The 15,348-nt window shown below is 43.8% G+C and overlaps 4 protein-coding genes across 4 annotated transcripts in view; 3 read left to right on the top strand and 1 right to left on the bottom strand.

The window, feature by feature from the left end:
* DHRS3 (dehydrogenase/reductase 3) overlaps window positions 1-883 on the bottom strand; it is an 82,502-nt gene extending 81,619 nt beyond the window's left edge. The window contains exon 1 of the mRNA XM_069782441.1: window positions 375-883. The gene's annotated coding sequence lies outside the window, so the exon portion shown is untranslated. The remainder of the gene's footprint in view (window positions 1-374) is intronic.
* A 463-nt stretch (window positions 884-1,346) lies between these two features.
* Window positions 1,347-3,283, top strand: LOC104312255 (arylacetamide deacetylase-like 4). The gene is made up of 2 exons (XM_069780381.1): window positions 1,347-1,376; window positions 2,118-3,283. Exons 1-2 carry the CDS (start codon window positions 1,347-1,349, stop codon window positions 2,862-2,864), a joined length of 777 nt encoding a protein of 258 aa, XP_069636482.1. The 3' UTR covers window positions 2,865-3,283.
* Window positions 3,284-4,398: 1,115 nt separating this feature from the next.
* LOC104325999 (arylacetamide deacetylase-like 4) lies at window positions 4,399-9,051 on the top strand. The gene is made up of 4 exons (XM_069782436.1): window positions 4,399-4,684; window positions 6,810-7,026; window positions 7,228-7,291; window positions 7,977-9,051. Exons 1-4 carry the CDS (start codon window positions 4,517-4,519, stop codon window positions 8,749-8,751), a joined length of 1,224 nt encoding a protein of 407 aa, XP_069638537.1. The 5' UTR covers window positions 4,399-4,516; the 3' UTR covers window positions 8,752-9,051.
* A 107-nt stretch (window positions 9,052-9,158) lies between these two features.
* CFAP107 (cilia and flagella associated protein 107) lies at window positions 9,159-14,394 on the top strand. Its single transcript, XM_069782445.1, has 4 exons — window positions 9,159-9,557; window positions 10,596-10,709; window positions 11,609-11,786; window positions 12,404-14,394. The coding sequence occupies exons 1-4, from the start codon at window positions 9,459-9,461 to the stop codon at window positions 12,688-12,690; spliced, it is 678 nt and encodes a 225-aa protein (XP_069638546.1). The 5' UTR covers window positions 9,159-9,458; the 3' UTR covers window positions 12,691-14,394.
* The last annotated feature ends 954 nt before the right edge of the window (window positions 14,395-15,348 follow it).

Genomic DNA, 15,348 nt, shown 5'->3' with positions numbered 1-15,348 from the left:
TCTGTTAGACCTCAGATAGTTTCAGTCAGGTTTTCCCTATTGCATAGGGATGAAGCCAACCATAAGAGTCCAAGCTTCGTCAGCTGAGCTTCCCTAATTAAGTTTAAATTAATTATTTATAGAAAATGAGATTGCTTTGACTTCCATTTTAGCAAAGCACAGAAGATGATTTTAGGCCATTCTTGGGGCTTTCCAGTAACACCGATGGAAGGCCGGGTGCTTCTTAAGCAGATAAAACCAGAGACTCACGGGAAACCTTAGGTAGGGAGGCTGGTATGAAACCACAGGACTTGGTGACGCCGAGATGGAAACTCCTTTGTTTCTCCCCTAAGACATTTTGCCTGACAGAGCGTGAGTCGGACGCGTGGGCCTACCTGCTCAGGCGCACTGTGCCAAAGCAACCCCGCTCGCCCAGGCGCGTAGCCTCACTGGGGACCGCCACGGTTCCATCTTCTCCTGTGCCAGCTTTCTGGTGAGGACCCAACCGGAGCGGCCGGTAAAGGCGAGGGCAGAGGCGAGGAGCTCTGGAGCAGGGTGAACCCCGCCAACACGAATCCTGGCCGCCCCCTCAGGCCTCGCAGCGGCCGGGGGAAGGCAGGCGCAGGGTCTCCCTCACGGCAACCTGCTTGGCGTGGTGTCTGGCAGCCTCCCCCGAGGCGGCCCGCGGCTGCCGGCTGCCCCCCGGGGAGGCCGCCCTCCGCTCAGCCGGACTCTCCTCCCTCTCTTCGAACAGGGGAAGATTTTGGAAAAGACGGAGGCGTGCAGCCAGATCGCCTTCACCCGCTACGTGCGCTCCGGGAGGAAGCCGGGGCCGGACCCGCAGCTCTCGATGAGGGACGCGCGGTTCGGCCGGGTGCCGGGGAGGGTCTACCGGCCCCGCGCGCCATCTGCCGGCCCGCGGGCGGGCGCCATCTTCTGCCACGGCGGCGGCTGGCCGTACTGCAGCTTCGGGAGGGCAGGCCGGGTCGTTCCCTCCCCCGCGCAGCGCGGCAGTGCGCTGCCGCTGTTATCTTCTGGAGGCGGGGGGGCGAATCGTTCTGCCCCGAGACCTGTCAGAAGGTCCGGAATCTGGCCGAGCTTCCCCGTCGTCTTCGGGCAGTTTAGTGCTCTCGGTGAACCGCTGCTGCCTGCCCTGAGGGGAGGCGGCAGGGCTGAGGGGAAGAGGGACGAGGGGAGGTGAGGTGGCCCGTGAGGGTCGGGAAGGGCATGGGCCAGGGCGGGAAAAGGCGGCTTCCACCTTCCTTGGCTGTTGCATCTGGAAAGGGAGCAGGCAGCTAACAACCCCCCAGTTTTTTGCAGGTCGCCACGAAAGGATCTGCCGTTAGGTTGCCAGAGAAAGCAAGTCGATGGTTGTCTCTGTTGGGCGAGTTAAGTCAGTACTACCCTATGGAAGTCGTCTGGCCTCTTTTCACTTCTCAGCACCAGAGCGTCGCACGTCTTGTGGGAACACTCCTCCTCAGTAAACCATTTCCCCAGGATCCCAGATGGTCGGACAGAATTTCAAGGGGACTATTTTCATTTCTTCCCCCTCAATCTGCTAATGCAGGGAGAGTGCAAACAGACCCCAAAGTAAGGTTCACGTATCTCACAGCACAGAGCTATGCTGGCACCACACAAAAAGAAGGAATGCTTTCCAGAGGAGTTTTCTTACATGTTGAGAACCTACTAATAAACTTGGAAGGTGGTGATACAGGGATCTGTTTAATGAGATGTAATCACCCTGTAAACTTCAAGGAGTTTTCTAACAATCAAATGCTAATATATTTTCATACTAAGATACAGAGGAATAGAACTCTGTCCCAGTTATTTAAATAAACAAAATAATTCTCAAGAGGAAATATCCTAAGTAAAGGTGAGGTGCAGACTGATTAAATTACTTCATCCACAAGCCAGATGCAGTCTACACCAGAAGAGTAAAATGAACTTATATCACTCAATTTCTGATTGATGCTATTTTCAGAAGACCCCAACTATGCTACACCCTTGCAACTTCAACCTACTGGCTATCATTTATCTGTGACAACTTGCTGGACAAATACCTGTTTAGCAGATAATGACACTTTTTTTGCTAAAGAAAAAATACTCCAAACAACACAGGGAAAGCCAAAGTGCTGTAGGAAATTTGTATTTACATTTATGACATTTCCTTCTCTTATACTTGTTTCTTTCTGTGTACTAGGTATCATTTAGCTCCTGAACACAAATACCCTGCTGCGTATGAAGACTGTCTTAATGCCACCATACACTTTATGAAGAATGTCGAGCACTATGGTGTGGATCCTGCCCGTATAATTATCTGTGGGGACAGCGCTGGGCGCAATCTAGCAGCTGCTGTTAGCCAGACCCTTGCTGGTAGATCAGACCTCCCCAAACTACGGGCTCAGATCTTGATCTACCCAGGCCTTCAGGCACTGGACTTCAATTTACCATCCTATCAGCAGAATCGGGGAGTCCCTCTCTTATTCCGAGAACGTGCCGCTTTCTACATGTTACAGTACCTAAATGGGAATGCATCAAATCTGGAAGAGGTCTTGGAGGGTTCCCATATTCCTATAGATATTAAATTAAATTATAGGAAGTGGGTGAGTCCAGATAACATCCCCGAAAAATTTAAGGTCAGAGGCTACAAACCACATGTGCTTCTTGACTGTACAACCGAAGTTCATGAGACAGTGAAAAGATTCTGTGAGCCCAACCTGTGTCCGCTGTTAGCCGGAGATGCTCTTATTCAGCAGCTGCCTGAGACTTTCATGTTGACTTGTGAGTATGATGTGCTGAGGGATGACGGCTTGCTTTACAAGAAGAGACTGGAGGACAACGGTGTTCGAGTGACCTGGTACCACCTTGAGGATGGATTATTATAAGCCTATATGATTATTGCAGTTTCTCATTTCCAGCTGGTAAAAGGGGATTGGACAGCATTGTTAAATTCATAAAAGGTCTGTAAAAACAACTTTCCCTCTTTATGCTTCTCCCACTAATGTCTCTGTTTAGGCTTCCAAACCTCAGGTAGTACTTGTCAGAAAAATTTGATACCCTTTGATGTGTAACATACCAATTTTGATATTAATGAACTTCAAGTACTGTCTGAACACTGGTCTTTGTCCTCATGAGACTATTGACAGTTCAGTCTTCACATTTTAAATATTTTCCACATGCTGTGTTTCAATCTGTTTTCTTTCAAATCAGCATCTGATTGATTCCTTGTATTTAATTAGCGGCTGATTTACTTCTCTGTAAATAATGTCTGTGGAATGATTTGGATTAAATAGCTCCTGTGAATTACAGTCAGGATCTTTGTGATGTCCATTTGGTAAGTTCCAAAGCATGACGTCGTTTAGCTAAAAACTACCAGTTAGGTACATAGTGAGCTGGAGGGAAGAGTCAGAGGAAAGCTCTGGAAAAACAGGCAGAGATCAAGGTCTTGGTGAGGAGATTTGACATACACTCAGTGGGCATGGCAGAACCACATCCGCAAGAGCAGTAGTACAAGGCCCAAGTTAATTGGGGACACCTTGCTGAAGGCAAGTAAGGGCTGCCCTGATTTTGAAATAACTGTAGCTCTACAACTTCCTTTTTAATTTTGGGATGTCTCCATTATGCCCACTGAAGCTCAAGGTGAGAGATACTGGTTGAGAGGGAACACTTCTATCAGGTTTTAGAAAGACAGTGAGGGTCAGTGAACAGTGCTTTTGATCTATGTATACTGGAAGGTTTAGCTTAAAGAGAGAGAAAATATGAACCAAAATGTTTTCATGTTCTTTCAGAGACTGGTTCCCCAGTATTATTTTTTTTAGAATTTGTGCTGTGATGCTTCTCCATGTTTTGAGTTTTCTTTACAGAGCAAGGCAGTGTATTCCTTGACATGATGCTTCATTATACCCTGCTGATGAAAGCAAGGAAAAACAGTAGTGAGCCTACTCAAAGCAGTAAGACTGAGGAAATGAAAATCCTAAGGAGAAAAAAAAAAAAATCCCACTACAGGAAATCAGAAATTTTTCCAGAAACAAACGCTGTCTTCCGCTAAGATTTCACAGTGCAAATGCTGCCCTCCCTTTAGCTTCCTGCAGGCTGCCGTTAGACAAAGAATCCCGAACCTTAAGGACAAACGACCTGCTCCCGGCGACCTGCAGGTGAATCCCTCAGGAAGGCAGGTGCCCTGCAGCCCGCTGCAGGTCGCCCGGCTCTCTGGAAACGGCTGTACGGCGCCGCAGCCCGAACGCCAGGCTCTCTCCGAGCGCCTGCCCCGAGCGCCCCGAGGCTGCCCGCGCAGGTCACGCACTGCCTCCTTGAACCGAGATTACACCGCGCCTCAAGCCGGCAGCGCGGCCTCCCCCCCGGTGCTCGCTGGCCGCCCGCACCATGACCTCGGCGGCGGCTTTGCAGAGCTGTCACAAACGGCCCGTGACGCCGCCGGCCCGGGCCGCGGTCGCGGCGCCGAGGGGGGTTGGCGGGCGGGCGGCCGCTGCCGGGCCCCGCCGCGGGCCGGGGAGCCCCGCGGGGCCGCCGCCGGGCCATGGCGCTGCTGCCCGCGCTGCTGCTGCTGCTCCTGCCCCTGGCGGCGCTGGCGCTGGCGCTGGCCACGGTCCTCCTCGGCCTCCCCAGCTACGACATCCCGCCCGGGGTGAATCAGCCCGCCAAGCTGCGCCTCGTCCTGGCCGTCCTCCTCAGCACGGCCGCCCTGGTGAGTCGCGCCCCGCCGCCGCGCTCATCGTTTCGGGGGGCGGGGGAGTGTTTCCACCCGAGCCGGCGGGGGGTGGATGGGGAGTGGGGTGGGGAGGCTACAGGGTTTCGCAGGTCCGCCCCCCCCCCCACGCCGCAGCCGCCCGGGCCGGGGTCCCCCCGCGGCGAGGGTGGGCAGCCGCCGCCCGCCAGCGGGTTGCGTGAAACCCGGGCCGGCCCCGGCGAGCCCCGGCCCGCGGACTGCGCTAGGAAAGAAAAAAAAAAAAACAACAAAACCAACCAACCCCCCCCCCCCCAAAAAAAAGAGCCTGGATTAAGATCCGCATGCCCCTGCCGCCCTCATGGGATGCTTGCGGCTCCACATCGTGGGGAGAGAGCTGCGGGGGAGCACCCTCAATGAGGCCGCGAGCTGCTCGCGTCGTGGGCAAAACCCATTTCACGTTCAGAAGTAGCATGCTAGGGCTTGTTAGCAGAGATTGCCAAACGGCGGTGCTGATTTAAGTGTCGAATTCGGAGCTGAGCTGGTGTTTTGGCTGATAACTGCCCTCAGCTTTAGGCGAAGTCACCTTGCACAAAGAAAACTACAGCCCTTCAACTGCTCCTGCCATGGTTGACGTTTATGGTACAAAATCCGGTTAGGGCTGCTTTACTTAATCCCTGGGCTCCCTTTTACAGCATTGCATAAACAGCATTAGAGCTCTCCTAAACTCTTCCTATGTTACTTGCCGTATCTTTTAATTTTTTTAAATCTTCAGTTTTCTCCTTCACTCCTTTAGCCACAACGTCGCATTTGCTATCACACAGACCTTGTTTGTTTTCCTCCACACAGTTTCTTACGCCATTGACATCCTCTTGAAATTTACTGGCAAAGCTACCTAGCTCTCCTGGATCCCACTAGCACATGACAGCAAAGGAATGGATAAAGACAGACCCCCACTGGGCATTTAAAATTGGGATCTTGTTTAGTAATGCAACTGTAACAGTTTATTTGTTTAATTCCATTAATTTGGTTCCCAACTTCTTGCTTGTTCATTTACTACATCACATTTATATTCTAGCTTGCAAGATCACTGCAAGAGCATTGGGAAAGGAAGCTTCTTGATTTTGCTCAGTAAATCTGTTGTGCAAATAAAAAGCAGTAACTAACTTGCACAACACAACTCAGCACTTAAGGTTTGCAAATTCACTGAGTTTTATGATCTAATTCAGGAATATTAGTTTATGCAATGAAGAACCATTAAAGCTTATATTGCTGTTTCTATATATGACATTTCATTGTTGTTATCAAGTATAAATGAAACAAGAATGAGCACAAAGTGTGCGCAGGACACTACTGACAATTAAAATGTATACTCCAAGACAGCCAATTTGGATGGCCTATATAAAATTTCTGATGTGTTATTAGAATGACACTGGATTTGAGTAATGGAAGTAAATTTTTTACAATCTGTAGGATGTGAGAACATGGGAAAATTGGTTTTCTTGAATCAGAGAGCTTTATTTTTATCGGACAACAGGGGTCACATTGCTGTGTGTAAAGCCTAGATTTTTCAGTCTGATTCTTCAGATTCCAGCTGGTATGATAGAAGGTAGAACTTCTCCTTCTTGGTAAAACTAATCTAGGCAACCTTAAAACAAATGCTGCTTTCTGACTCTATCCTGGGATGTCTCTTAGGAGACTTAGGACTTTCTTTTCTTTCTTAGGACTGGGCATTCCTATCAAGAAAACCAGCTGTGAAGTTACTTTTCCTCACTGTTTTCCACAGGTTTATTAAGGCAAAAACCAAGGACTAAACAACCTATTAGAACGAACTCACCTATCAGTACTCAGTATAGAGGAAACCATTCAGAGAGTCTTTGGGAGACACTTGCATAGCCATTATCCTCCTCTATGAACAGTCCTCACGGTAGTTACTCTAACTATTTGGGCTGTTATTATTATATCTTCATATAGCGTATTCATATTTTACAACACTACCACTTTTTTTTTTTTTTTTTTTTGGTAAGCTCTGTGTTTCTTTAAAATTTCCCTCAAACACAGTTCAATGTAAGTATGATGCAGAGTTTTTAGACCTCAGCTAACTCAAGACTTTTAAAGAAGCCTTAATTTCTTTTACCTCTAACAGGGAAAGATTTTGGAGAAGACTGGACTTTGCAGTCAAATCACTTTTGGCCGATATGTGCGACAGGGACGGAAACTAGGGGTGGATCCAAAGCTCTTCATCCAGGATTTGCAGTTTAACAAAGTACCTGTGAGGGTTTATCAGCCTAAAGCTACCTCTGATGGGCGAAGGAGAGGTATCATCTTCTTTCATGGAGGAGGCTGGGTATTTGGAAGTCTTGGTAAGATATTTGCTGGAGGAGTAATAGTAATGTAGAAAGAACATTCTCATCTTTTTATAAAACTGAAATAAGAGGAGGTTCCAGCATGTGATTTGGGAGGAGGTCTGAAGACAAATACATGCCTTTCTGGAATGAACATTCCTTAGCTATCTCAAAGATCAGGGCAATAGCAAACCACTAATGAAAATATTTCTTTTCCAGATACCTATGAAAAAGTATGCCGCTACATATCCAGAGAAAGTGAATCGGTAGTTGTATCTGTTCAGTAAGTGAATCCTACCCAGTTCTGTTGTTTGGAGATTATTGTTGCTGTGGTGCCACAGAAAAGCTGCACTGGTTTTGGAGATGTTCTTTTTTGCAGAGAAATTTCTAAAGAATTCAGTGAAGCCCATAAAGAGACAAATAGTGTTAATGGAGATTTCATAGCTCTTAACTGTTCATGCCCTGTTATACTCAAAAAGACCCAAGTGGAAATATTTGGCACACTAAGAAAATCTATAAAAGCCAATCAAAAACTTAAGTAAAAAAAGTCTTCCTTGTGCTGAACATATGAACATGTTATTACATGATGCTCCAAAGAATTGTGATTTATAGAAAAAGAGAGAATAATCACACAGTATTACTCCCATTTTACACATAGGAAGCAGAGGCACAAAATTATTAAATTATCTTGTCAAGAATACACAGGGAGTTTTCAGCATGACTAAGAAATGTACAAAGTCTCAGTCAGACTCTTAACCAGAAGACAATGCTACTTTACTGAGTCCTTGTGACTCAATACACAATTTACAGCTTATCCACAATCACTAACTGAGGAATGCCTGCTTAGGAGGTAATGAATATCCTAACCTAGAGGAAATGATAGTGCTGGAAGACAGCATAGGATACCATTTCCTGATTAATACTAATGACATTTCCTTCTCTTATACTTGTCTCTTTCTGTGTACTAGGTATCGTTTAGCTCCTGAACACAAATACCCTGCTGCGTATGAAGACTGTCTTAATGCCACCATACACTTTATGAAGAATATAGAGCTCTATGGCGTGGATCCCGCCAATGTAATTGTCTGCGGGGACAGTGCTGGGGGCAATCTAGCAGCTGCTGTTAGCCAGACCCTTGCAGGTAGATCAGACCTCCCCAAACTACGGGCTCAGATCTTGATCTACCCAGGCCTTCAGGCACTGGACTTCAATTTACCATCCTATCAGCAGAATCGGGGAGTCCCTCTCTTATTCCGAGAACGTGCCGCTTTCTTTGCTTTGCAGTACTTAAATGGGGATGCGCTGCATATGCAAGAGGTCTTGGAGGGCTCTCATATTCCTCCAGATATGAGGCTGAAGTACAGGAAGTGGGTGAGTCCAGATAACATCCCCGAAAAATTTAAGGTCAGAGGTGTGAAGCCGCTTAGGCCCACTGATTTTATAGCTGAAGTTTATGAGACAGTGAAAAGATTCTGTGAGCCCAACCTGTGTCCGCTGTTAGCCGAAGATGCTATTGTTCACCAGCTGCCCGAGTCTTTCATCTTGACCTGTGAGTATGATGTGCTGAGGGACGACGGCTTGCTTTACAAGAAGAGATTGGAGGACAACGGTGTTCGAGTGACCTGGTACCACCTCGAGGATGGATTCCACGGAATCATAAGCCTATATGATTATTGCGGTTTCTCATTTCCAGCTGGGAAAAGGGGATTGGACAGTGTTGTTAACTTCCTAAAAAGCTTATAGTATACACCTTAGATTCCACGAGTCTGTTCATGCCTCAACCTAGGAAAATATCTTTTTAGGATATTTAATATCAGGTGATGGGTAGTCAGTCAAGGGCAGACATTAACAATGATAAACAAGGCTCATCAGAACCTCATTCCAGCTGTTAGTTGGAACGTGGAATATGCAAACCTTATACAAGCTTGTACCATGCTGCAAGCCCTTATCTTTACCTGTGTCAATAAAGAAGAACATTATTTTGAATGGACATCCTGGTTTGCCCCACTTGTTTAAAATAAAATGTGTCTGTCTATGAAGAGAGATTGTGTGTTGCACAGATATGTGTGGTGTGTTGGTATAGAGGAATACATCACTTCTATCACAATGTTTTGAGACATAACTGTGCTCTGATTCTGAACTCTTAACAGTTAGAGAAAAACACCCAACTGACTTTAGTGGGTTAGGAGCCACTGTGTTGCTCAACACTAAATATGATGCAGCCTAGAATGTGGTTACTGGAACAACGGTCACCATGGGGATAGCAAAGAAATGGTTCTACGGCCAAGCAGTTCCCCACATCACCCATGTTTCTCAGCACACAGGCAGGCAGAAGTGGAGCCCCTTTCTGCCTTAGTTTTAGCACTGGACAACTGAGTAATCTTTCACCCATGTAACTTGAAGGACAGTTCCAACAACCAGGGAGGGGCGTGCTGGTGAGACAAAGAAATATGATGGCGTCACAAAAAGATGGACAGGATTGGTGGAAAATTGAACCCAAATACTCTGCTAAAGTTCTCATTGGAAACTGGCTGGAAGAGAGGAAAGAGGTAAGATCAGGAAAGAAGTGTGAGAGCAGGAATAGAGTGGGTCAGAACCAATGCTGTGGAGGTAGAATACTACTTCAGTCATAAGCTAGATTGAGGTTCATCTCAGAAGCGTGATAAAAGGGAGAAGGATAAGCATCTTGCTTGGCCTGCATCCATTCATTTTGTTAATGATTGGCCATTCTTCTCTCTAAGCCAGGACAGAAGCAATGCCTGAGCATGTGTTACATTGTATGTTTCACACCGGACATCATATTAGCCAATTAAAAATGCTATAGCACTTTTTATGGCAATCCCTTCAGACTGCTATACAACTTCCATACAACGAACTATACAACAACAACATATACAACTTAATAATATAAACCAACATTATACAAGAGAGGCTTCACTAATCCTTCCATAAATTAAATACTTATTATTACTTGTATCAGAGGATCTTTAATGATTTGGATATTGGTTTCTTTACTTGTATAAACAAGAGGATCTTTGCTAGGAGAGCTGCTCGATAGATTGCATGCCCTGCTTAAGGGCTGAGCAAGATTTTATCATGAGACATTTAACTTTGTCAAAACATGCCTGTTAGGTTCAATATTGGAGCTGTTAGGGCAAATCCTCCTGACTCCACTAAAATTACTTCCTTTAGATGTTTTTTTTTTTTCTGGAGCAAAATGCTAGACTATATTGCAGAGACTGGCCTGCTGCAGCAGAATTAGGAACAAAGGCACCAAAAAAAAAAAAGTTTGTTTGTCCTTTTCAGATGCTAGTTCACATGGCAGGTAAAAGTATTAAACACCAAACCATGAATAATTTTTCAGGGGCTGTATGGTATCTTGTATTTACACCAAGGAATCAATCCAGAATTTTATAATGGCTGATTATGCCAGCTGACTTTACCATCTGAGAAAAAGTACCATAGCACAGACTTCTTTCCAAATAAGTGCTTTTTAAATGCATAGATGAAGAAAGCAGCACTGGAACAGAGCTTCTGTAACGATCAGATTGCCTTAGCTATACTGAGTGTTGTATGTATCTCTCTAGTTTATAAAAGACACTGGGAAACTCGGCAGCAGTGTATACAGAACAGACTTCGTTTGCTTCCCAGATCACAAACCAGACCAAACACTAAGGAGAACCATGATGGAAAAATTTGAGGTAAGTAAAAGAAGTTTCAAAGGTGGGGCTGTGTGTGCCAACATTCCAAACAGTGATGATCTTTGACTAATACTTAAATCATATTTAATATCCTTAAACAACTATATACGTAAAAGAAGGCACTGCAGCTCCGTGGCAAATTTACAGGATCCAGAGCTCCCTCATATGTTTGATTAAAGTAGGATGCCTTTCAGAGGTAGACAAACAGCACATACTTCCTGGTACTCTCTGGTTGTTTCCGAGTCTCTGCTTCGGTGGGTGACCAGGGCACATGAAGAAAATCAGCATGTTACTATCAGCTAGCACTGGGTATTGCATCTTCAGGACATTCTGTGGGCTATAATATGAGCTTGCCAGTAAAAGAGGATTATTTTCACCAGCACACCTCCAATTCATAGGAACGAACTGCATTTAAATGCGTCCCAGATCTTTCACAACAATACTTTTCCCACAAGTATCATCTGCTAGAATGTCCCTTCGTCCAAGGTGCCTCTCCATCCCCAAATATTCTTGTCATTCTCTCCTGACAGACAGTTAGAAGGTAGTATATGTAATGCTAGTGCACAATGAAACACTTAAGCAGCACAAGACAATCAGCTTTTCATTTGAAGGCTTCTTAAATGTATCTGCAAATCCCTGATGCATGAGTTGAAACCAGACTAATCAGATCTCATGACATACAGATGTAGTTGCTTAATTTAACTGGACATCTACTTTACTTGAAATGCAAATGCCTTTACTTTCAGGGCTTAAATTATAAGTAAAAGTAATGTAAGTACTGACAAAATATTGTCATATCATTGGCAGTACAGTCTGACTCAAAAGCATGCTAAGCCGTCTGAATGCTATGTTCAAAGACAAGTAGCATGGTTTCATTTCTCATTTAATTCTCATTTCAGGGCCTGCCAATGCAGCACTTCTTCACCCATCATGAGGAACCAAGAAGCCGAAATTTGGTATCGGAGTATGACGATAAATACAATAGACATGGTTACAACCCTGTGCTGCCTCCCCTCCGCAGCTGGAATGGACGCAAGTTTGCCTGGATTTCTCAGAAATCAGATTTCCCCATTCTTGGTAGGTTTTGGCGTTATTATTTCAATCAGATGGAACATGGTGCAGTTGTCAATATATAGACTTACAGCCAGGAACCTCCTTCTGTTTTAATTCTGAAAATGGATTTTGTGGTGACTTTTGACTGTGTCTTACCCAGTCAGTAGCTTATTCTTCAGATTGATAAAGTGGAAATGTTATCTATACAATAATACTTAATCACCACAGGAAGCAGTGAAGGATAGTGCCAATAAACAGATTTCTCTCCCCTATGCAATAATGCAAGACACCAGCTGAAAACAAGGAGAGCTGTGAGATACAACTAGCAGGAGTATTATTATGTTTCTGAATTTAAGCGACATGTACAGCTCTTATAACTTTTTTAATATCTACCAGAGAGACTATGAAGAATCAGGACTCTTTAAATTTATACTGTTACTGCTGTCCTATTGATATCTAACAGTGATTTTCCCTTCCAGCCAGAGGGTAGACACACATGCTCTGGGAACAAAAAGATCTGTTTTGTCCTTAATCTGCTGTCAAAATAGTACAAATATTCCCTATGACAATTGTGGAGTAAAAACACCAGAACCCAAAATTTAATTCTATCATTTCTAACATTTAATCATTTCTTGTCTCAGAACCACCTACCAACTATGGCCTTCTTGAGCACCTGATGAAAAAATGGCACGAGAAAGAAGATGGAGTGATGAACAGTGTCTACACCATTTCCTATGAAAGCCCACCGATTTCTGCTTTTGCTACTTGTCAACTGAGACAACCAGCTAAAACTCATGATCTCCCTTTCAACCAGGGATGTCTTCCCCAAAATGTTAGTAGAATCCTGGATTATGAAGGGGGTCAGAAATACCTGCAAGCCATCAGCCAACTGGTGAGAGACAGAAAAGCAAGGGACACCTCCGTGTAAACTGCTTAGGGTGATCTTAAGTACTACTTAATATAGCTTGTTGCTCATGTACGTAAGAGTGATCTGTTCCATGCAGAAGGAATGAGAATTAGGTTATAAATGTGGAGGGCTGTCTACTAGTTAGAACAAGTTGCTGGGTTACATGCTGATCTGCAGATGGCTGGGAATATTTCAGAAGATATTAAATCACTGGAAACAAAATTTTCATCTGTTGGTTTCTGGTTAATGAACAGTTGCAGGAAGGAAAAAAAAACCAGAATGGGACTGAACCTGAAAGGATATAAATCTCTTAATTGCTTTGTCCTTAGCTTTTTTTTTTTTTCATTTTTACACAGCTTGCTATAATTTCTTCAACGAAAGAGTAGAAAAGAAACTTGTGTTATTCCATAATGTGTCTGAAACATCCAAGAATAAAGTAAACCTATGAAATGGCTGCATACCTAAGGACAAGGTGAACCAAGGTTTATCCCAATGCAGTAAGCAAGCAGACCTTGATTGCCCTTGGCTTTACATATTGAATGGCACTTAATGGTAGATAAGCTGCAAAGTGAACTACATTAGTTGACCTTACATTACCAAACAGTAAACCTAGAAGAAATAGTTGTAGGTGGCCTTTATACTGCTGGATAGGCCACCCCGATCCTTTACTTGGTTGAGAAAGTATGTGAATGACCTATGTAAAAAATGCTGACAGAAGTCCAAATTCTTATTGCACTGATGTGCAACTCCTGTATTTAAATCACATTTGGTTCAGAGGAGATATTTAGAAGGTTCAGCTGCTATTGGTCTGAGGCTCAACAATAAACTTGCAGCAAGTTAAAGGCTTAGATTAAATATATCTGGAATTAATTCAATACATATTTATCTCTTAAACAATTTTGCTCAAGATTAGCAATAATATAATTATTTTTAGGAACAAGATAAAGCATATACTTTAGTCTTGGCATGGACAAGCCTCTGGCCATGGTCTGTACAGAGTTTTACCCCTGCAACATTTTAGTCACTGTGATTTAGGTTTGCTTTTTCATGGTCGGATTTTCAACTGAAGGACATGGACGATTCAGGCGTGTGTGTAGAGCAACAGTGGCACCTATTGGCAAAGTCATTCTTCACTGACTGTGAGACAACCAAAAACGTCTGCGGGAGAGGTACGCAGACCCTCAACTAGTTGCATGAATCAGAAGGCAGCATTGTTAATGAAATCTTTCAGAGATGCAAGAGCCCTGATAATTAGATAAGCATTATATAGGGTTTTGGGGGGCTTCAAAGCCCCAGGGAGATCAAAGGCAATTAGAAAAAATTGAAAGCAAAATAGGTGAAAGTAGTCACTGAAACACAGCCAGCTATTAGTGCTGTGTTATAAACAACACATTCTCTTGAAAAAAACATCTTTAAAATAATCCATAAAGAAGGCATGCCTTACAATGGAATGAAAATTGGCGGATACAGAAATTCTTGTATCCACAAGGAAGTCCATCCAGATTAATTTTATTGCCAATATGACCATAAAAAGTGTGGTTTTCTGTTTGTTACCGATGTGCTAATATTTTTAATGAAAATACCAACCAGGCATGCATCTTGATAGCACAACAAAGCCCATTTAATATTTAGAATACAGCTTAGAAAATTATACAAAGGTAGTCTTCATTTCACACAACTCTATCAGTTTGCTTAAAAATCTGGTCATCAATCATTCATAATTATTAAATATTTACAGTAAATGAAACATTTATGGTTATTATCTACCGTTCTTCTAAAACCAAAGCTCATATATGGAAAGAAATGACCAGCTTGCTGTACAGGGAATTACTGAGATGCACAAGTACCACCTTTGAAATTTGTAGGAAAACATTAATTCTAAATCTGTAAACTGACTGGGCAGGGCTCCCCAAGCACAGGTCTAATCTGTTCAACTGTTGAGACATTTACAACTAAAATATACAACTACGATGCCCAAAGGAACCAAACAAAGCATGCAGCTAACTGGATGAAATGCATTTGGATAGAGAGCTTCTTAAATAGAAAAATGCACAACTCTACGAGACATGTCAGTTGTGATTAATAATACCCGGTAGCAAAATATCTGCTTTGAACTGTTTAACTGATTAGCTGTTTTCACTTCAGCAATACTAAATATGCATCACAGATATCTAGCCAGCTTTTTGGTGACTCAAGCCTCAAGCTGAACTCATGACAGAAAGAGTCCAGGCTTCTCCATCTCTTGATCCAAGTTCAGTGAAGGTGAACATACATACACCAACCAGCCAGTAACAAAAATTGAATGAACGTATCTTTACCTCAAACGCATTGCTCAAACATTCTACAAGACAAAATTTCAGACAGAATAGCACTGATATTCAAGCTTTTCCTCCCTTTTTTTTTCCCTACAAAATGTAGTTGACCTAGATTATTCCAGACAGAACCCCCCAAAACCGTAAGGTTGAGCCATTGCTGAAAGCAATGCTGCAAACACATGGCTACACCAAGAATACCTCATTTATATTTTCTTGCAGACCATTTTGATTAGGTCATAATCCTAGGTTCTGATCCTGTACATCTGTTTCATTGCCAATAGGTAGAGGTAAGCACATATACAATTTTTTCCAACTACTATACTGCATTTGGCAGAAGTGTGTTGAAGTAGGAATGGCAGATAAA

This window comes from Haliaeetus albicilla, chromosome 4 (assembly GCF_947461875.1).
Source record: "Haliaeetus albicilla chromosome 4, bHalAlb1.1, whole genome shotgun sequence".
Classification (NCBI taxonomy): Eukaryota; Metazoa; Chordata; class Aves; order Accipitriformes; family Accipitridae; genus Haliaeetus; species Haliaeetus albicilla.
This window is presented reverse-complemented; position numbering and strand designations above follow the sequence as displayed.